This window comes from Cinclus cinclus, chromosome 3, assembly GCF_963662255.1.
Source record: "Cinclus cinclus chromosome 3, bCinCin1.1, whole genome shotgun sequence".
In the NCBI taxonomy this organism is placed as follows: Eukaryota; Metazoa; Chordata; class Aves; order Passeriformes; family Cinclidae; genus Cinclus; species Cinclus cinclus.
The window spans coordinates 21,452,530-21,475,182 of NC_085048.1; the positions used below are offsets into that span (position 1 = coordinate 21,452,530).

Genomic DNA, 22,653 nt, shown 5'->3' on the forward strand with positions numbered 1-22,653 from the left:
TTTGTAATAGATACGCAAAAATAATTACCCTTTATGATAATATGAACAAACTTGATTTCAAAAATTAATTCTGACACATTCAAGTTGTTAAGTACAAATGTAACCCTTCAGGATTGGTTCTACAGAAATTTCTGAACTAATCAAAGGCATTTTGATTTAGAAAGATCCTATAATGAAACCCATGAACTGGACCAAATGTGTAATTTTAATTAATTATCAAAGAGAATGCATATTGATAACAGGTACTAAATAAATTTTTAATATGCTCTCCATTTCAGAGTTTTTTTGAAAAACATATGCCTCATTCAGACATACAATTTGAAAAATTGTGCCAGAGTTTTGAAGTTACATATTAAAATGAGGAATCTTACATTTATAGGAAATTTACAGTAAAGATTAAACAACCTATCTGGCAAATATTCTTCTCTCCCCTTGTTTGCAGAAATCCATATACCCACAGCCATCTATATTGATGAAATTATAAATACAGCTTAAAATTCGAGAAAAAAGGTATTTGTGAACATGCTAGATTGCTAAAATTTCAAAGCTCCTCCTTGCACATAGTGCTAAAATAAGGGCAGACACAGTGTCGGAAGTATCTTACAATTTTCTTGAGTCCTCTTAAGTTTCGTTCAGAATCTATTGCTTTCTGAGGCTCTTTCATCCCTCTTTCATCTTTTCCACTACCAAGACTTGCGATGTTATATCAAGTCCTACACGCATCTGCACATTTTCCTTCCTCTCTTCTGTGAATTATTCAATTTTATCCTTAAAAAGGGGGACTTTTTTCTTAAATTGTTTAAAGAACTTTTTTTCTCCATTCATACACCTCATTATGTTTGGACATAATTTTCAAGGTTAGAATGGCAAATTTGAAATACTTTCTGTGTCACTGTGAACAGAAAATTGTGAACATTAAGTGTAAAAACAAAAATACAAAAGAAAACTCTTAACATTAGACTTTAAAAAAAAAACAAAACAAAACAACAAAAAAACAAAAGAGAGAGAAACCATGAAAAAAACTATTTAAGAATTTTTAAGTGTTGGGTCATATTTTCATTATACAGAACTCTACTGTTTGAACAATAGCGGAAGGAGTAGTAGAAGGTTAATATTGTCTGGATAGATAAGCAGTAGGAAGCTAAGGAATACATTTGCATAGGATTTTTGACATCTGAGGAAACACAAGACCTTAAATCCCAGTGGAAAGTAAAATATAGGGCCTCTTTAAATTTATGGCCTCAACTCCCCCAGACTAACAATTACAGAATACTGGCGCTATACTCACATGTTTAAAGTAACTGGGGTCCAGATTAAGACACAAAAATTTCAGTACATTTTGAAAAAAGACACCTGCCAGCTAGCCAGCAAAATAGCTCCCAAAGTTTTAGCGACAGTATTGACCAGATCAATGCAAAAGGTTAGACAGATGGGACTGGTTTTCCCATTGTGTAGAGCTACCTGGGATTCTTAAGCCTCCAAGACATCCTGCAAGCCTAGTGCCTATAACATAGGAGTTTGTACCTTTCTCTACTAGTGGATGGAAGTGAAGTAAACCACATCAGGACACTGAAAATTACACGAGACTTCTATGTTTAAGCAAATGAATCAAAATTTTATCCCAGGTATAGATGTTACAATTTTATTTTAATAAGGAACAGATTTTATCCTCCACTTTGCTGATCCCAAGCTGTGGGCCCATTATTTATACCAGGTTCTTTAGTGCAAAGTGTCTGAATTTTCAGTTTTGATGCCAGCACCAGAAATGGCACCCAAAATGCAATTCAATTAAGTCCAAAAAGAAGCATTTGTCCCTAAATTTACCTCACATCCAGATCATACACAGATCTGGACCTTCAGGAAGTTAGTGACCTTCAGGAAGATCAAATGGAATCACATGCTGTATCAAATCATATATGGCATATGTGTTGCATTATACCATATACAACATGAGGGCATATGAGGTTAGAAGACATCCTGGATTCCAGAAGCATAGATAGATACACAGGCCCTGCTTGTGGCAGTCTGAGTTTCTCCCTGGACTTGTAGGGTATAGCCATATGGCCCTTCTAAGCAGGAAAATGCTCATTCAGAAGAAATATTTAGCTACCAAACTACTCTGTATAAAAGATGGGTGCCCCATTCCTTCAAGTTCTTCAACTGTAGCCAAATTACTGCTGATTTTTACTTTTCTTGAAAACAGCACACCCTCAACAGAAGAGTAAGCATCATGCCAAATCTCAGCTGGCCTTTTTCTCTGTTTGTTTGGGGTTTTTTGGTGTTTTTGTGTTTTGTTTTATTTCTTGATTTTGTAATTTATAATTCACAAAATAGAACTTCCATACTATCATTTTATGGTCATTTTAGAAATATCTGAACCATCACTAAAATGGAACATCAAGCAAAATATTTTATTGAAGAAGACAAAAACAAATGTTAATGTCTTACAAAGTTATGAACAAGTAAATTCAAGTTTTAATCAAGCATGGTCTTAAACATGAATGTTAATATAACTTCATTCTATAAATAAAAGACAGCAAAAGGAGAAACAGGCACATGTTAGAATAGGCCATATGATATCGATAGAATTTGCAGCTTTCTTCCTCTTCCCCAGGTCTCTGATATTATCATAGAACAATTTGGGTTGGAAGAGATATTAAAGACCATCTGGTTCCAAAATCTTGTAATGAGCAGGGAACCTTCCACTAAACCAGGCTGCTCAGAGCCCCATCCAACCTGGCCTTGAACCCTTGAACACTTCCGGGGATGGGGCATATACATTTGATAAACAGTAACAACTATTAACAAGAGAAGCAAGCTAAAGTAGACACTGGTTCAGCTCCAGGAGTTAAAAAAAAAAAAAAAAAAAAAAAGCAACAGCAAAAAACCCCAGAAAATATGTTTAAAATCATGTATTTAAAGCACTGGTTATAAAGTTATTTTCTAAAATAATAAAGTAATCCCTTATAACTACTGAATTTTTATAGAACGTTCTGTTATACAACATCATGACCTGTGGTCTGTTTGTAGGTAGGTACATTGCTAAAGAAAAAAGTACTGAAAACATATTTTTCATTTGGTCTGTATATGAGTGCATGAATAGCTCTTAATGCTTCGGCTCTGCACACATGAAATACACAAGTCCGTAAGTGTTTGGATGAGGTCATGATGTCAGTGTCTCTCTCGGCACACAGCAATTTTGACAATCTTTGTTTTGTGAAATAGCCTTACAATGAGATTATAGAAGCCTACTCAGGAAGAAAGCACTATCTTACCGTGGCAGATTGGCACAGGAGAATCCCACTGGTACATGCCATTTTGGTAGCGTCTGCACGTCGCATTATTGTGACCAATCATTCTATACCCAGGTTTGCAGTAATAGCGAACTTTGCTTCCAGCAGGCCCACCAGTTTTGTTTATAATTCCACCATTCCTCAAAGTAGGGTTTAAACTGCAATAAGGAGCTAACAGCCAAAAAAACATCGTTAAAAAACAAATCAAATGCACTTAATGTACAAAATGAAGTTTATTTATGACATATATAAACTTGGAATGCCACTAAAATCAATACTGAAACCTTTTCAGTGCTTTTGGTATACTCAGTGAACATTCCAACTGCTTGTAAAGACACATCATGAAGTTCAAACAGAAGATTTACAATCAAAACCAGTTTATACTACTGCACATAAGGAAGCTAAAATCATGAAGCATATAGAATGTTCAGTAAGTTTGCGCACAGTAAACATTCTACTTCAAATCTGAAAACTTTATAAATACAAAACTATTCTTTGAGCTACACAATATACAAAACCAATTATAGACAGCTTAATAAAAATTCCAATGCACTTGGACATGTAAGTCAAAGTTTAAACATTCTGTCAAATATGTTAAAAATTTATAAGACAAATAACAATGCACTGATTCTTCAGCTGTATCTTTTTCATGTTAAAATGCAGTTAATTTTTTGTAAATATTCTCCCAAAGATATTGGCAATTATATTAATTTTTACTAAAAGAATGTAACTTAATGTACCTCAACTTCTTAAATATTGAATTTACACTACATAGGAAGTAAGACAGAATGTACCTGTTCAAGTTTTGAAATGAAAGTAAATCTTGCTAAAACTTTAATCACTATTCTAGCAATACTTTTGGCAGAGTTTTCATCACCAGCATAGTCCTTGAGGAGCTGTGACATATAAATGGAAATTTTTTTGATATGTGTTAAGTAAAAGAAGTGAGAAATTTTTTACGTCAAAAAGTGAGTAAGACCATTTTTTAAAATAAGTTTGCAGTATCTGTCTGTAAGGATGGAATATGGATACCTGAAATAGACTGAGATCAAGCAGAAGTACAGTATAATTTGACACACTATATATAGAATTGGAATTGCTACTCTGTTTGTAGAATGCAAACATTTATCACAGGATAAAAGTAATATGAAAAAATTACCTAGGCTCCCTACTGATGTACAAATCACTGCATATTTGAAGCAGATATGCACCATGTCAAGTTTACTGAGATCATATTTTCAGAAGCAGCATGGCAGGACAATGGTTTTCTGAAAATAAACTTGACTGAACATCCACCACTGAAATAAGCCTTTAAACATTCTTCACAGGGAAGACACTGTTGAACTCCACTGAGAACTAAATATCAATACCAGTGAGACTGAGACTGCAACTACTGTTGGAATACTCCCTCCATCATACTGAAATGTGTCTTAGGTATATTGTGATATTAATTTTAACTTCTGTAGAAAATTATCCAGTAGAAGTTGGTTTCTCTCTCTCTCTCTTTTTTTTTTTTCCCCCACAAGTGCATAATTAGAAGTTTTGGTAAACAGATTTCAATATCTAGCTATATTTTTCAATTTTTATCTTTAATGTATATTTTGTCATCTTACTGTGAACCTATGGTATCAATTCCACCTAAAGAGCAAAGCTTTTGATCATTGACAGAGATCATAGAGTTGATTATATTCCTAACTGAAATGCTTCCTATCAAAGTCAATATTTCTAATAACACCCAACATAAGAAGTAAAGCTAAGTCCAGCATTAAAGATGCTGAAAAATACTGCCATTGTTGGAATTATATGCTATAGTTCTCAATTAAGAAACAATATTTCTTCTCAAAATGATATTTCTGTACATTCTTTAACTTGGGGACTGTTTGTAAAAAAAACAAGAAGTCATAAAGGAAAAAATTAAATCCAGAATGAAAATAAATAAGCCAAGATGGTCCAGCAAAATAATTGTTTGAGGCCATGTTTTGCATCCTTTATAAGAATAGCGACACTCACTTGCCTGACTAAATTTCATTAATTATCAAATTACTCTTTAAAAAGGGACCTATTTAAAGAAACATAATAAACACAACTTTAATTTTCCTTTCAACATATTCAGGAATAAATAAGATTGCTATTGCAAAACAAGCAGATTAAGACTTCTAAAATCAGTTCCAGTAACCTCTTAACAGCATTTAATTTTAAATATCCTAAATATTAAGAAAAGCCAGTGAGTCATTAATAAAATATGCAATTCCAAATTTATTACAACAGTACTGCAATTGTAGGCATAAAATATTGTCCGTAGCCCAGTAACACTGTATAACAATTCTGACCATACTGTTTTTCTGTATAGTATCTTTAATGTCTCCTTTTGTGTATCTCCTCATATAACCATTTAATCTAGGCTAGTAATTATTTTATTAAACTGTTAACATTGTTCTGCTAACAGTAAATTCTTGGCCAAACATAAAAGAATTGCTTTTTTCTATACATAATAAGATTTTTAGCATAACAGGTTAAATTTCATGTTCTGACTGCCATGGTACTTATTGCCATGTTTTAGCTGTGCTTAATTACAACAATAAATATATATCTGACCATCCAGAGAGAAGCTTTAAAGTTTCCAGAGAAGCTTTAAAATGACATGAAATATGGAACATTCAGGCTGCTAAATTGCACAGAATGATGTCCAAATACTGAAAATTTCCTTGGGAGCCAAAGAGGAAATCCATCAGTCATGATTTTTGCGTATATTGTAACAATAAATAATGCCTTGAGCCCCAAAGCATGGTTTAAGCTCTCCAGTGAATCAAGTGGTGTTCAGAGAAGAGTCAAACAAAAAACCGTCTTTTGAACTAAGAAATTTGCCGAAAAAAAACAAGAAGGAAGACAAAATAGCAATATCACTCAGAATTTACTTCAACATCCTTTTGAAAATACTTAATTCCTAAAGTTTATTGTTGCAGATATTCTACAGAAAAGTATATCCTCCTTTCCCAGATACCTTGATAACTCCTGTATATTTTCTGTTTTCAACCATCTCTTCAACCTACGGTTACTAATCAGTAACAGTGCTTTACCTGTCACTTTACCTGACAACCCAAGGTGAGTGAGTGGCAGCAGGTTCATGGACTGTAGGAAATAGGGAAGAGGAGATCTGGGAACTGAGATGCCTTCGTAAAGCTTTGTGAAAGTTAAAGGCAGATGTTTGAGTGTGAATATAAAATTATGAGATACGTTTGACAGGGCAGGGAGGTTATAACTGGAGAAAAGAGAGAAAGAATATTTGACATGAAGGTGCTGATTTAAGAGCACCTGGGGAAGAAAAGCCATGAGAGATTGTGCAAAGAGATGAGAAACAGGAAGGTAGGGACTGGAGACCAGTGATTCAGGGAGAGAAACTGGAAAGGAAAATTTATAAAATCAAATGAAATTAACTAGTGGGAGACAAAGAAAGAGAAGATCAGGGACAGAAGAAAGGAAGGAAGAGGATAACAAATTACAGGAGTCTTCATAAAGAGGAAGCAAGAGAAATTAAGATGGTAAGCTAGATGGGAAAGAAAGATAGGTAAAATCTGGATAAAGAAAAAACTTATGTTTTCTACCACTAAAATTTACCCCTCTGATTTGTAGGGAGGGGTAGAAAAAGGTGAAGATCAGAAAGAAGGGTTGAGGACCACAGCTAGACTGTCTTGGCAGAGGTATTTTGACCATAATGAGTATAAGGTTTGGGACGAAAAAGGTATGATGAATGGGACTACATGAAGTGAGGTGGATTCCTTGAAGTACAATGAAAAGTTCACCAGATAGCAGTACAGAAGAGATCCCAGGTATCAGAAAGGGGCTGTGCTCCCACAGTACCAAACTTTATACTTTCATGACTGTTTAAGAGTGTTTCTGCAACACATTAACATGCATTTTGTGATGTAAATCATGTGTGTTTGGATAAAATTTAAAATATTTAAATTTTAAAATATAAATTTAAAATATTTTTAACATAGATCAAACACATCTTCCACTCTTACAGAAATTCTTAATAATGACATTTTAAAGTACTAGCGGTAGGTTGGTAGCAAGTCAGAAGCCAGCAACAAGGTTACAGGCAAGCAATCCACATCCATGTAAAAGTCCCACTAAAGCTATAGTATTTTGTGCTACCAAGGCAACATGATATGAATAGAAAAGACTGACACTCACAACAGTGTATTTTGTCTAAGTTTAGATAGCATGAAAAGGAGAAAAGCATTTTAAGCAAATTATCTAAAATTTCTGAAGATGTATTTCATTTTACAACTCTAAAAAGTACTTGTTGATGTAGTAAAGGAATAGTGATGTCTACATACAATTCCTTCTTAATCTATATTTTAGTAATTTTAAACTCAACTCCAGAGCTCAGGATGAAGTACACATAACAATTTCTAGGATCAGGAACTGACATTAACAGAAGAAACACAGGAACTGACATATTAACAGAAGAACCACACAAAGCAATAAATAAATGTCTGAAGACCTGAATTGTAAGCAAATGCTTGAAGAATACCAGACTCAAAACAACAGATACAGTAAGCTGAGTGAAAATTTTGACCTTAAGCAAAATCTGTACAGTGAACTCATAAATACTGCAGCCTTGTGTCAAGGACCACTGTGATAAAATGCTGTTTTTTCTCCCAGCCAGTTTTTGAGGGAAATCTGTCCTGGAATCACAGGACGCTTAGCTGAAATAGGTATAATGACACAGGAGTGCTCTCATCTAGGAATGACAAGGTTTTACCACAAAATGTAATAAACTTCTATGACCATTTCGGGGACTGAAATAATTTTACAGCTATAGATTTAATTTACTTTTCCAAATGACATATTGTCCACATTCTTTCAAGACCTTTCAGATAACAGTGTATTTTGTAAGGCAACATAATGAACATTTTCAACTCACTTATAATCAAAACATTGAGCACACTTAACATCAGAACTTTTGCAATTTGCCACTGTACCAACAGGATAATAGCTGCTGGCTAAATCACATATTACTAGACAATGGATGTGTGGACAGCAACACATATAAACAGTGACCTTGTCTTTGCAGGACCACACTTTTCCTTTAACAAAGCATATTCTCCTAAGAACTGGAACATTTAAACATTTATGCTAAAGGGTTTTTTTTTTTCTTTACTGCTTGAGACACTGTCTCAGGGAAGTCCAACTAAATGATTCCCAATTAAAAATTAAAATTCTTTTAAACTCCATTTCCAACCCTCCCAGATGATTTTGTAGAACTCACTCTCTACAGGGAATCTACAAAAATTTATCAAAGAATTTATCTTAGCAAAGGACTTGATTTCCCAGCAGTATCTTTGATCTGCAGTCAAAAAAAATAATATGAAGAACATATTTGTAAGTATTCACAGAAACAGTACTATGTTTGAAATCATAACTAAAGGAAAAAATTTCCTTTAGATACCACATTGCTCTGTTTACCTTACATGCTAGATTTGTTGAGATTACATGTTGAGAAATAAAAAGTCACACCTCAGTATACTCCATCTTATAACTTTCCCTTTTTGGCTACTTTGTCATATTACCAGGGAGTCTTCTGTCTTTATGCTTCTATTCTTTAAATTTCCACAGTAGTAGAGGACTACTGTCACACTCGCTTTAAAGATCAGAAATTGGACACTGCCTAAAGAAAGTAGGTAAGATCACATAAGAAAACTAAATATATATTTTCTGATTACTAAACCACTTCCTTAATTAATGGACAATCCATTCCATATGTTACTTTTCACTTTAAAATGTACAGGATCAAAATGGAGAACAACACTCAACCAAGTAGCAAAAGGGGAGCAAGCAGTCATTTCTCTTGCATTTTATTTTAAATCTAAAAAATAAAAAATATGAAAAGACAAGATAAATTTTCAAAGGCCTAGTCCCTCTTTAGCGACACAATTGTGAATTTCTGCCCTTTCCAAAACTAAATATCTGACTAAATAACCTGCCATTTATATGACAGTTGTTCTGTCTGTGGTTCAACATTTGTAAAACATCCTGGATATTTTTTCATGATTTGCAGTACTGTATAAACCTCCACTTTGACCGTCCTGCTGTGCAAATCACCATCTTAAAGCTTACAAACTGAGGAAGAAACAATTATACAGGGTCTGATGAACTTCTTCACACAGCTTCCTTGGCACTTCTAAAATGCAAAGATCAATCAATATTCTTGTATTTTAAATTGAAATAGAGGGGAGTAGGATCACTTGTTTAACATGCCCAAAGCTTAAAAATAACAAGAATAGAATAGCGAAGAACTAAGCTTCTTGCAATTACACATGAGGGTAAAGAACATAATAAAAGTGTGCTGGGTAGACCCTGGCTGGATGCTGCTGAACTGCTCCCCTTCTCTGATGCACAGGGGAGAGAAAATATAACAAAAGGCTTGTGGACTCAGGGATAGGGATAGATCATTCAGTTGTTACTTTCATAGGCAAAACAGACTTGACTTGGGGAAATTATTTTAATCTTTTACCAATCAGATCAGAGTAAAATAATGAGAAATCAAACCAAATTGTGAAAAGCCTCTGCTCTGCCTGGCCTCCCCTTCCCCCCCTCTTTTCCCAGGTATGCTGGTTTGTCCAGGATAGAGTTCATTTTCTTCAAAGGCTCTAATATGAGGCTGTGTTGTAGACTTCTGATGAAAAGACTGTTGATAATAGAGGGATGTCACTGTTGAGCAAGAATTATACTGACTCAAGGCCTTTACTGCTTCTCACACCATCCCACCATCAAGGAGGCGGGGGATACACAGAGATTTGGGAGGGGACACAGATGGGACATCTGACCCCAGCTGACGAAAGAGATAGTCCATAAGATATGGTGTTATGCTCAACAATAAAAGCTGTGAGAGGAAGAACGAAGGACCATTGTTGCAAGTTATGTTCAAGTCACCATTAAGACTGGTGGAGCCCTGATCTCCCAGAGATAGCTGAATGCCTATCAATGGGAAGTGGTGAATGAATTCCTTATTTTGATATGGTTGCATGTGCAGCTTTTGTTTAAAATGAATTTGTTTTGGTTTTTATTAAACTTTACCTTTTTATCTCATCCCACAAGTTTACTCATTTTTATTCTTCTGATTCTCTACTTCATCCTGTATCTTGCTGTGGGGGGAGTGAGCAAGCAGCTGGGTCAGCCTTAGTGGGTTAAAGAGCAATACAGGCTGCAGGGAAATTCAGTTTTGTGCCTGGAGCACCTTCTCTCTATCCATTTTCACTGACCTTAGTTTCTTCAGAGTTGTCACTCTCATGGATTCTCACTTCTCCTAGCTGCTGCTCAATATATATATATAAATTTTTTTTTTTTTGGAAGTGTGTTATTGCAGAGGCACTACCACTATCTGTGGCAAGCCACAGGTCCATCTTGGAACTGGCTGAACCTCATTTTTTTGGACATGGGGGAAGCTTCTGGCAGCTTCTCACAGAAGCCATATTTGTAGACCCCCCCTGCTGCAAAAACCTGTCCACTTAAACCTGAGGCATAAGGAGAAACAGTACTATTGGCAGGAGGTTACAAATTAGCTAAGTAACCACTTGACTTATGTGCTTTTGAATGAATAACCAAAAATTAAACAAAAGAATGTAAATGTTACAGTGGCAATGCCAGTTTGAAAAGTAGCAAATGAAGTTCCCATCTGGTTCCAAGTCCTTGTGTCTCCAGTGGATATGCCAGGTACTGTAGTGCACTTTCATTCGGTCTACTAATTAAAAAAAAAAAATCATCTACCTCTTCTATCCTAGCTTGCATGGGTAGGAATGTGTATACAGGATTATAAATTATTGAGGGATGCTATGCAGATACTCTGTAGATTAAGAAAGAGATAATTTAATATCTAGGCATTAGTGCCATTAGGAAATGTATAATTTAGACTAAAATCTATGTTATTGCCTCTGTAAAATGTCAAAGCCCTTAAAAGAATACCCGTCTGCTGTAAAGTCTCAGCATTTTTCCACTGAGATTTAGCAAAAAGTCTTATAATACATAATAGTAAACATACTATTTATATATTGTGTAAGCTAACAGCTTACACAATTAAAGTTGTATAAAACATTAAACATTCCCATAAAAGCTTCTAGCACTTTTTAGCAGTGAATAAAATTTGTAACTACATGTGAAATCTAGCTGTGACAAAACCAGAGTTTACAAAATTTTGTGCACAGGCATAGCTGGAGAGAAGGGAAAGGTTATGGGAGGCAATATTCCATTTCAATAGGTTCTTCATCATGAGGAAGCCTGCTGGCTTAGTTACAGCTGCCACAGTATCAATAGCCTTTTTTGAGATCTTGTATTTTTCCTACTTTCATGATGTTGCTCTCCCTCATTAGGATTCAAATCCAATTGTTTATGCTGCCGCTCACTGTTACTTTTCTTTCATGCTGATTATTTCCATTGAATCTCATGTAAAATGGACAGAAGTTTAAAGAAAAATGCAGGCACTGACTGTTAGTGAAGCAGAAAAAGCTAAACTGCTGTTTGTTCCTAAAACATAGCCATAAGGATTGCATATCTGTCTCCAGTCCCCCTATTTTATTGTTAGTCATAGCTAGAGCCATAAGAATTGATGAACTGAGCCTAGCAATTACAGACCAGTTCTTCAGTACTGCAAAACATGATTTGTGAACATGCAAACGTATAAAATATTTTGCCATTCCTCAAAAATCAGTCTCTTTAATAATTTGATACTTACAAAACAAAACCTTCACATAAAGTCCATTCATGTAACCCTGATATTGCTTCCTCAGTTTGAATTAATGAATGAAAGCCCACTCCTTTCACTACCACACATTTGAGGTCTATGATGTGACAGGTTCTCTTTGTTTCCTCTTGCACAATCTCAATCCATCTATTCAGTCCTGCAGTTGGCTTCTTACTATGAAAAACTAAATTAATCTCCAGCATGCCTCAAAGAAGTTTTCCTTTCCCCATCCCTCAGCTTCAGTCTGTCTCTAATAATTATGCAAATGTGCAGGTGAAGATGATGTTTTTACTAATTTTTCCTGACTCCTAACAGTTTCTGCGTAGTTCTTAAATCCCCCAAACAATCATAATTATGCTGTAAACTGAGCCCTGATCTTATGTTTCAGTAACAAGAGAAACTTTCTGGAAATTAGACAGGCAGAGCATGGAGAGTACAGAAGAGGAGTGAGCTCCCCAGAAACGATCTCCCTGAGAATCTTTATCATGACTAAATGCGAGACAGCTGGTGCTTCGTGAAATGTTCCTCTAAAATATTCTTAGTATTCCTTTCACTACCTAATTTATATTGACACTTATAGTTGTTAGCCATTAACATTAACACACACAACCTTTACATTGCTAATCAAGTCCAAACACAGAAGCAAACGTTAATGACAGCAATTATCACCTTTCTCTCTCACACATACTATTCACATCATGTAAATGATCCCTAAGCCAAGCCATTTAATGTGTCTGTAGATGTATGTGTGGAGACATCATAAACAGGCTGCAGACTGAGTAAGCGTCCACATATATACACATAAAACGTAATCCAGCACTGTAGTATGTTTCTTCTTGATTTTTATTATTAATAATGGAAACAATTTTGGCACTATTTTGATAGACTACATACATATTTTCATGTTACCAGATCCATATGCAGCCTGTTGAAGAAATGAGGGGTTTATCCCAACACCCCCCACCCCCCACCTTCTTATTTGTACATCAAGAAGAACATAGAGAAGCGTTAGTGCAGTTGTGAACTGCAATTCTAGGAAATTGTAAACCTAATAATTGTGTGCTGAATTGCAGCTGAAGTACTGCACAGCAATTGAGGATCAAAACTTCTCACTTCTGCGTACTTCTTTGTAAAACTAAGGGTTATCCCTATCACTAAATTTCAAAGGCCTCTTTCTGGACCTGACAAGACAAGAGAACAGGTGCAGAGAGGATTATTAATTGGAGAAGTATTAATCTGGAGATCTCTGGCACACTGGGAAAAAATGGAGAGACTAAGTTCTGTGCTTATCTTAAACTCATAATTATTTCGTATCCTTAAAATATATGTTTTAAAAAAAATATCTTCAGAGAAACAGGCATTATATTGCAAGTTCTATTTGATGTTAAACAGTTGTCATGGCTTTAAGTCTAGGTGGACAACAGCACATCCACAAAGTACAATTTAATAGAAAGCACGAACAGTTACCTGAGTAACGGATCTTGAATCCTTTCTTGCTGGTTGCATGGTCAGTTGACCAGCGGAGATACAGCTGATTCATTTTGCTTGTGAAGTTCAGTTGCCCAGTATGATTTCCACTCAAAGCAACCAGCAAAGGGCTTTGCCCAGAAGAACCTTCAGAGATGAATAAAGAAACTATTGAAGTTTTAAAGTACTATGATTTTAAGTAATTCTTATCATATTGTAATTAGCTGTGAAAGTGAACATGGTAGAATAGGAAATAGCCCAACGCTTCCTTGTCAGAGAAATAACTAATAGGTCTTAATTTAAACTGTTCATCTGGTTTTAGGTTTTCACTAGAGAGCACTATAATTACTTTATATTTCCATTCGTTTGTACCAGGATTTTTTATAAATATAAAGCAATTAGCGATTTCACCACGAACACTGAAAAAAAAGTTGTGGTTTGGAATAAAATAAAAGAAGGTATTAATTTCTATTTGGTGAAAATACACTGAATGAGGTTGTGTTTCTGCTCCTTGCCCTTTTAAATCTATTATTTATTTAAGCTCTTTTCTAACTAGTGAGTGGTAGCAAACTTATACATTCTTTGGTATCGGACATCTTGTATGATTTAAACACTACCATATTACACAATGAACACAGTAGCTAAAAAAAAGCTCTTTCACCTGTAAGTTCACGACACTTTCACTTGGAATACACATATGTACAAGTGCTATGAATTTCCGTGCTTCACTAGGACTCAGTTCTGTTAATTAGTATGTTTATTATACTTTCATTTTAATTTGGCTCATTTTTGGGAAATACAAGATCCTGAAAACTTGCGTCCTGGCCCTGTACCACTACCTTCACCAGTAAGAAACCCTAGAGGCACAGATAATGATTTCAGGACTAATTGTATAACAATATATATGCAATAGAAAAAAAAACCAAAACACATATATCAATTCAATCTCCAACTAGAAGCTCCCTAAAACATGAAATGGCATTTTTTTTTCTCCATACTAAGCCATGTTTTGTCCAACTGAACCACTCCCTTCCATATTCTCACCATGTCTTTTGCTCCATGTTTTCTCAAGTTAAAGAAAGCTATGTCAACCAACATTATCTTGATAAGAGTTACTATTAAAAATAAAGAGCTTCTTCATTCACTTCTTGCTGAGTTTGAGCAGCTACAGCCTGATCAGGTCTTCTTATGTTACATGAAAATAAAACTGAATCAAATTACACCTAAAACCTGAATACAATTGTTGTCAGCCCTGTCCAATCCAATAAAAATTTAGATATAGTTTTTTGACTGGGACATTTCAAGTACAAAAAGAGGCTCTGGAAGCCACAAAAATGTAAATATTAAAATTATCTCCCAGTTCTTCTCAGTCACTCTTTTGACAATACAACAACTAAGTAAGCATTACTAAAAAAAATCTATAATTCTATAATAAATGCATCTACAAAATAAGAAAATTAAGCATTGCTTTAGGCATAGGTTGCTCAGCATGCCCACATCAAAATGTTTCATGACTTGTTTGTTTATCATATTGCAGAGTTAGTGTTTGATGATTACAATGTAGGATAAAAGATAAGGAAATAGGTCAATTCCTATTTTTGCTTGAAAAAGTTATTTGGAACATGACATTTGACTCAGCTACCCTGTGCTTCACTTTGGCTCTTGTAAATCTGTTTAATACCCTTTTTATAGTTTGGAATGTAGATGTTCTTTTAAAATTCTCAAGGGACTAAAAACTGCACTTCTACAAATAAAGACCTACTACCTAAAATCAGGTGAGAATCCTTATTAGTGATCATGAAATTATTTTGCAGCACCATATGCCACACCAGATTTTTTAGTCCTTAGGTGAACAGAGGATTGATTCAATGTATTTTAGTTTCCTTTGTTTCTCCTGGAGTTAGTTTCATTTTCTGCACCTTACCTAGAAGCCACCTCTTAGATGTTGTTCAGGAAGGTCTGCAGCATGACTCAGTTGTTCTTGAATTTGACATTTATTTGTTATTCCAGAGTATGTCTATATAAGGAAATACTCAACACACTCAACTTTCAGTGTGGTGATCTGTCATATGATGTTCTCTTGAATATTAGATAAAAGTTGGCATTTCCTTCTATTTTCAGTGACAGATCAGTTTTGGTTTATTTCAGAGAGAAAAAAAAAAGAATATTTTCTGTATTACATTAATGCTATTCACTGTAAATGGCCTGAATGCAGTATTTTCAAGTTCAAAATACTTTAATAATTATGTTCACGTAACATTTATGGCTTCTCTGGTTTAGAATCCAGATAGGATTTCCTAAGGGTATGATTGGTAATGATGGACTTGTTGCTCCCAGTTGACCAGTGTGACTTTACTGACTGGCTGCTTACCCTGATCAGCTCACCCAAATGCTGAAGCACAGTGTACAGCGCAGTCAGATATGTGTAGTCCCTGCTGTGGTTTGCATTCCAAAGTTGCCTCAGCAACCTTAATTTTTCAAAATTTGTCTTGCAAATCTTTATACAGTTTCTGCATAAAGTTTGATGATCTTTACCAGTTATCGATAGATCAGTACAGTTCTAGTAACCTAGATGAAGTACGCTGTTTTGGACCACACAAGGCCTCATGAAATGACATACATTTGTGCAAAATGCAGCAACATTGAGTTATAGCCATCACTGGAAGCAGTACAGCCACATCAGCATTCTGCCCCCCAAAACTCATGCTGAGATGTACAACTAATAAGTCTAGCAAAGCATACTGCTAATGTGGCCACAGGGACACAAACAAGTATCTCTGCAAGGCATTGCAATGGGCCATATCAGAATATCAATGTGTTGAGAGCTAGCTCAGGAATCTCCACATGGTACTGTAGATGAGAGGTTATAAATATGCCATTATCTTTTTCACTTGAGGTTGCTGGTAGGTGGTAGAAAAAATTACTTCTGCAGAGCTGCAGTAGAGATTAATTTGTAAGAATATTATTTCATGCCATGAAATTAAAATGCTTTAAAATGTAGGAATGGCATTAGTTCTTCTCTCAGATCTATTATTGATAATCTGGTTTTATTACATTTAAATTCACTGGAAAGAAAACAAAATTATGCATCAGGAAAATTATGCTATTTCAACAAAATTTATCAAAAGAAAACAAAGTGGTCAGACCACTAGAAAAGTTCCAGTAATGTTCCATATTGTCTTTGATAAAAAATGGAATGGAGGAAAAGCCAGACTTAATAGATTTTTTGCAGACTATTTTCTGTACTAACTTGACACAGACCAGCGTACATGTTATGAAGCCAAAATATGCTATTGAAGTGGCATTTTAAAAAGCATTACAAATATTGTGGATTTTTTTAGGATGTTTCTACCAAATAGTGAAAAGAAGTTAGCAATTTTAGAAATTAAAATCTAATCCTTCAGAAGAATACTTAGAACAAGATACCTCAAAAGATGTGACCTTTTAATATTCTTTCATGTTGTGAAACTCCCATAGTGAATATTCATCGTTTCTATCATATTTATAATATATTCTTGGTTAATGAATGAAGATATGATAAAGGTCTCTAAATGAACAAAAATATATTTAAGAACAATCATACACTAGTTATCCCAGTCAGTCAGCGAGAACATAATAAGTCACAATAAATTCAGGATGAAGTAGAAAATAAGAATTAAGTAAGGCCCTATGACAGGTGACAACACTGGAAAATGAGTTTTGGTCATTTCTCTGTTCTTTGTCCCAAAACAGATGGTTGAACACTTCAACAGGGGTATATTTAAACAGTGAATAGCACTGGTCTGCTATGCTATGGAGAAAGAAGACAGGATATTTGAACTCAGATTTCAGTATTTAGACTCAAATAATTTCATTCATTGGACAAATGTAATTATAACCCCAAAATTTTTCATGAGAAAAGAACCAATACAGACTAGCGTGTTAACTTCTCCTGTCAGACACCTCCATACATTTCCCAGGAAACACAAAACTGTGATTTTCCTAGAGAAGCTAGAGCTGTTACTGCTCCACCTGTAACAATACCTAAGAAAATTTAAAATCTTCTCTGTCCTGAATACATCTACAAAAAACTTTAATTGGCTAATAGATTTAGATATAAGGCAAAAGTATAGGAATTCTGAATTATTGTTTAAGTTTCACATATATCACTGCACTATGAACCCAACAATTGGAAATCAAGGCCCACTCCACCCAGTATTTGTTCTTGTGTAATTAGATAAAATTTAAATCTCTCTTACCATCAAATACCTCCAGCTCATCAAATTGCTTTTCACTTTGAAACATTTCTACAAAAATGGAGATGTTATATCCTGGCTCAACTTTAATAGTCCAAGAACATGTCTGAGAGTTGGGGTAGGTGCCTGGATAACCTGGACTGAGGATCACTCCTGATGATTCTGTTCGAATTTCATTTGCTGGACATTGTGCTAAAAAGAACACAAAAAGAACACTAAGAATAGCAATGAAACAAAGAGCTTCTCCATGAAATGCACGCTTCAAGGTCAGTTTCCAAATGAAAACATGTTAAAAGCATATTCCAGATGGAAGGAGAAAAAAGTTCCCTAGAATATGCATGGAAACAGGACCACTTTCATAAACCTTGCATTCAGGAAACATTATATTAATTTATCAATTATAGTAAAGCATCTATCCAGAAAGAAATATGATAGAGCCCAATGTGGTTTCAGTCAAAGATATCACATATGTTGGTGCAATCATTCACACAGATAAGGTGGAAGTACCAGTAAAATATTTTATTTGGAAATTGTATTCTGCTTGAGATCTTAAAAAAAAGAAAAAAATACCCATCTTTAAGAACAATGCCTGTTATATGAACATGACAACATATTGAAAAATCTAGACATACCAGATCATTTGGAAGAACAAAAGTTTTATGTAAAGTGTTCATTTTGGATAGAGAATCCTCCAAGTCATCCAAGTAAGACCTTCTTAGCAAGTACTTCTCCTGTTATTTAAAGTCTGAACTTTAAATTTCACCAGGTATTCATAGGCATTTATGATCTCTGCATACTTAAAGGAGTATAGTATATTAAAATACTGTAAATTTTATATCCTAAAGACTGGTTTGATTAGGAAGTATTGTTAGTCACTATTTTTCTTTAACATTTTGCCTCTCATGCAGGACTCATTTTTTCAAATCTGTCTCCTATTAAAGTCTGATACATTTTGCCCACAGTTTCATAATATGTGTTCATTTTAACAATGTTTTTTGTGTAAGATTCACAAACATATACTGACAGAAATGTATTCCTGGCAACCATCTGTCACAGTACACAAGCACTTAAATAAAGTAAAAGTTTTATTATTATTATTATTATTATATGAAAGGTGAAAGACAAAAAAAAAAGAGTACCAGGGAAAAGTGATCAGCAGAAAAAGTATACTGCGGGGGATAATCCACATATAAATACCAAAAAAAAAAAAAAAAAAAAAATTAAAAACTGGACCATTTCCCTCAGAAGTTCTTTTGCAAACTTGGAGGTGAAAATTAGCTTCAGTTGTCTCTAAAAAGTTTGTTCAGTCACAGAGAAATAGGTCAGTCAGTGTAAAGGAGGGATGTAACATGCAAGTGAGAATAGGCCACCAAGCAGGGGAACAAGATCTGGGTTGGGGAAAAGATAGTAAACAAATAATTTGTCTTTGGCGTATGTCCCTTTCTGGTACCACTTGACAGCACTGGCTGCAGCAGACAGTATCCCTAAGAGGCAAAGCCTTCTCTCATAGAAGATCCTAAGAGAGGGAAAGCCCGTGGGACAATGGTATATAAAGAAGTAAGAATTATTTTGACAATAATCCAGGGATTGCCTCTTGAGATAGAAACACTTGTAGTAAAATTACACTGAGAAATTTCACACAAACTTCTGCCTAAGAATATAGCATTGCGTGTGTTTAATGACAGTAGCTTCTTCTCTGATTCTCATAAAATGAAACACACTGCTACTTTGACTTACTCTATTCTTCAAAATAAGACAAGAATAACTTGGGAAAACACCATAAAAAATTCTATGATTCATAAATCTGCAGAAAACACAAGTAAATTCTCAAAGAAAAAAAATGGGCAGAAAAATATCATCAGATAAATAACAATTATTTTCCCCACAGTGTTTCCTGTCAGACATGAATAAAAGTGCACATCAGTGATGAAGAGTAGCTGACACGACACAGTTCCACCACCTGCTTTATCCTATAGTATCATTCTTTATGCTACAGGACTATTTTAGGGAGGAAAAAGGTGGGGTTTACTGATCCAGTATTGGCTTACTTGAAATTTTTATTAAAAATTGTAATGTCTCCTATAACAACTTGAGAATTAAAAGCCCGGCTTCAAAGTCATAAATTGTGAGTATCCTGGAGAAATAAGTGATGCTCTCAGACTCTTCACAGCAAGACACAGTAATTCTTTTCAACACTGAAAACTGTCACCTTTCTGGACAAACTATGGTTTAGGAATGGCTACAATCAACTAAACATGATAAACAAGGAGTTGCAATGTGTGGGTCATCTCCAATGGGATAAGGGAGGGTAGGAAGTACATCTGGAGTGGTTGTGAAAACATGCCATATCTAAGCACTAGCAGCACAAATGTTAAGGATACAAATGTGTTTTGTTGCTTGCTTTTCGTCAGCATCTTAGGGAGTTATAAAAACAACCATTGGTCATATTACTCATGAAATCAATTGAGTAGTAGTCATTCAGATCTGGGGTTGACAAAATCTGGATGTTAGATACAGTCCAGACAAGACTAAAGCTGGGTGATCTCATTACTTGGGAAGTGTAATGGTACAATTTTTCCAGAGAAGTTTACAGTTGGGTTAATCTAAAAGGCTAATATTGCTTCCTTTATATGGGTGGCTTTCCAGCCAAGTAACCACAGATGCCATTTTTAGAGAGGTGCCCTCTAAGTATCTTCCTAAAAACTCACTGAATGGAGTTTATTCTGTTTACTTAATCCAGGATAGGAAAATTTTGGAATCTTGGGTGGAAGATTATCAACTAAGGACAAGATTCAATATTACATTTTGAAAAGCCTGAGATCAACGTGTAGTGATCCCCAGAACACTGTCACTAAGTGCTGAGATATTGTTTACTAACTCAAGAAATACACTGCAAGCATCTTTAAAAAATGGAGTCAGGGAAGGAATGAAATGAAAACATCGAGGAAGTCAACAATTCAGAGAAGTGAAAAATTTTAGTTTCTTTTGGGATAAAAGAACTGTCATACGACAGGAAGAAAGACACACTCAGCACAGACACTGACTGATCATCTCAGAAACCTGTGGCAGTTCTCCAGAGAAGAACTGGTAAGAACAGTCTGCAAAAAGAAAACAAGAGAGGAGTAGGAAATCATGGAGGGGAGAAGGAAGGATAAAAAACCCTAGAGATTACCTTTCCTGCCTTTTTATTTCAGCTCCTTTGCTCTTGGATTATCTAATTTTTCTTGTAAAGACACCAGCGGCAAAAAATGAAGGGAAGAGACATGGAAATAGTTTATTTACTAAGTTTGAAGTATAACAACAAAAAGTTTCTGTCAAAAGCAGGTAAAATATATCAATAGCAGAGAAAAACTGTTCTTAGATGTCTCATTCCTTGAAGCCAAATATTAAGAAGGGACCTGAAATTAATTTATTCCCCACAGGGGAAAATGTGCCTTTTGCAGATGTTTCCTCATGCCCTTCTCTCATAATTGAGGAAAAGTATGATGTTGCTTTGTAATTAACAACATTTATTTGGTGAGTGAGTATTAAAAATCAACAGCTTAAAGGTCAGAGTATTTTCTTGAACACATCATCACATATACACAAGAAACAGATCAATGCAGTGATGTCAAACTGATTTTTGCCTTTTTGCTTTATATATATATTTATATATTTGTACCTCTGTAGCCTATTATTATATAACTACATAGATACTTAGCTAGCATTTCACCTACTCTGTTAGACAGAAAGAACACATTCCTAGAGACTCCAATCCCCCGGGGAACCAAGGTTAAATTCTCTGAGAACCAAGGTTAATTTGGCTTCTGGAGACACTTTCTCATAAACATAGTTTAGTTAGTATCTAAAGGAGGAATTTCAAAAAGGGTCAAATCATGGAGGAATTACTTCATCACTTATATCTCTAACTGGGGATTTTTGTCAGTTATGCTAATTTGTCAAAATATGTGCCTAATTTATGTTACTGTGTGCATCTCCAGTGTACTTTTGGCATGTATTCCAGTGTGTTGTGCACCATAATGGATCCTTTATAAAGGTAGCTGCATTTTTATCACCTGACTTTTTGTCTGCTTTTAGAACTGAACAAAACATCAGCAGGACTGCTGTTGGAATTCTTTCCTCCACATATTCTATTGTATTCTCTTGCTGAACTTCAGAATTTTACTAACAGAACAATTTCCACAAAGGAGAAATAATGTTCACGTGGGGAAAGAAATGTACCTCTCTAATACAAATGAGTGCAAATAGTGATGCTAAGGATGAAAGGAGGTATGGTATATTCCTCTGTGGTACTGAGACAAAACCAACATATTCCTAGAGCAGAAAATTCAAGTAAAATCAAAACTATTATGTCCGTCTAACCTGTAAACAGCTCAGTACCTCTTTTGTGCTATGGCAGAAGTGACCAAATCTTTTTCAACACTGAGCTGCAGCTTTAGGTCTTCCTATTGGCAAGATTTACTTCCTATGGCTAAGACTCATTGGACAAGAGTGCCTTCCAATCTAGGCTGTTTATAGCAGATGTACCACAGGGATTGAAGAGAGGAAGAGCTCTGAAGTGGCTCAGGGACAGGGGAAGGCAGACTGTGTATTGCCCCTTTGCAGTCTGGGAAGCTGGCTGTACCATGGAGTTATGGTGGCACTGCTCACCTTGGCAGCCTTTATTGACTCTTTCTGCACTCTGATGAATTCCTCACCAATTCCTTTCCAGTATAGTTTAGCTTCTGATTACAGAGCTTAATCTCTAGGGTGGAAGCTACACTTAACACGATTTAAATTTTACAAGATTGATTTGTCTAAAGACATAAAACTGAGATACTGAGAAAATAAGACTGTTTCACCTTCTTCCTTAAAACAATGCATTTTTAAGTCCCACAGCTAATACCTATAATTTGAATAAAAGTAAAATCCACAG

At 35.0% G+C, this 22,653-nt stretch overlaps 1 protein-coding gene across 1 annotated transcript in view; it reads right to left on the reverse strand.

Annotated features, from left to right (window-relative positions):
• The window catches only part of CSMD1 (CUB and Sushi multiple domains 1), a 1,073,346-nt gene that overhangs the window by 78,156 nt on the left and 972,537 nt on the right, over positions 1 to 22,653 (reverse strand). Inside the window, exons 47-49 of the mRNA XM_062489724.1 lie at positions 17,742 to 17,930; positions 13,504 to 13,650; positions 3,276 to 3,464 (exon numbers count right to left, since the gene is read on the reverse strand). Of these exons, the coding sequence (XP_062345708.1) occupies positions 3,276 to 3,464; positions 13,504 to 13,650; positions 17,742 to 17,930 (525 nt within the window). The remainder of the gene's footprint in view (positions 1 to 3,275; positions 3,465 to 13,503; positions 13,651 to 17,741; positions 17,931 to 22,653) is intronic.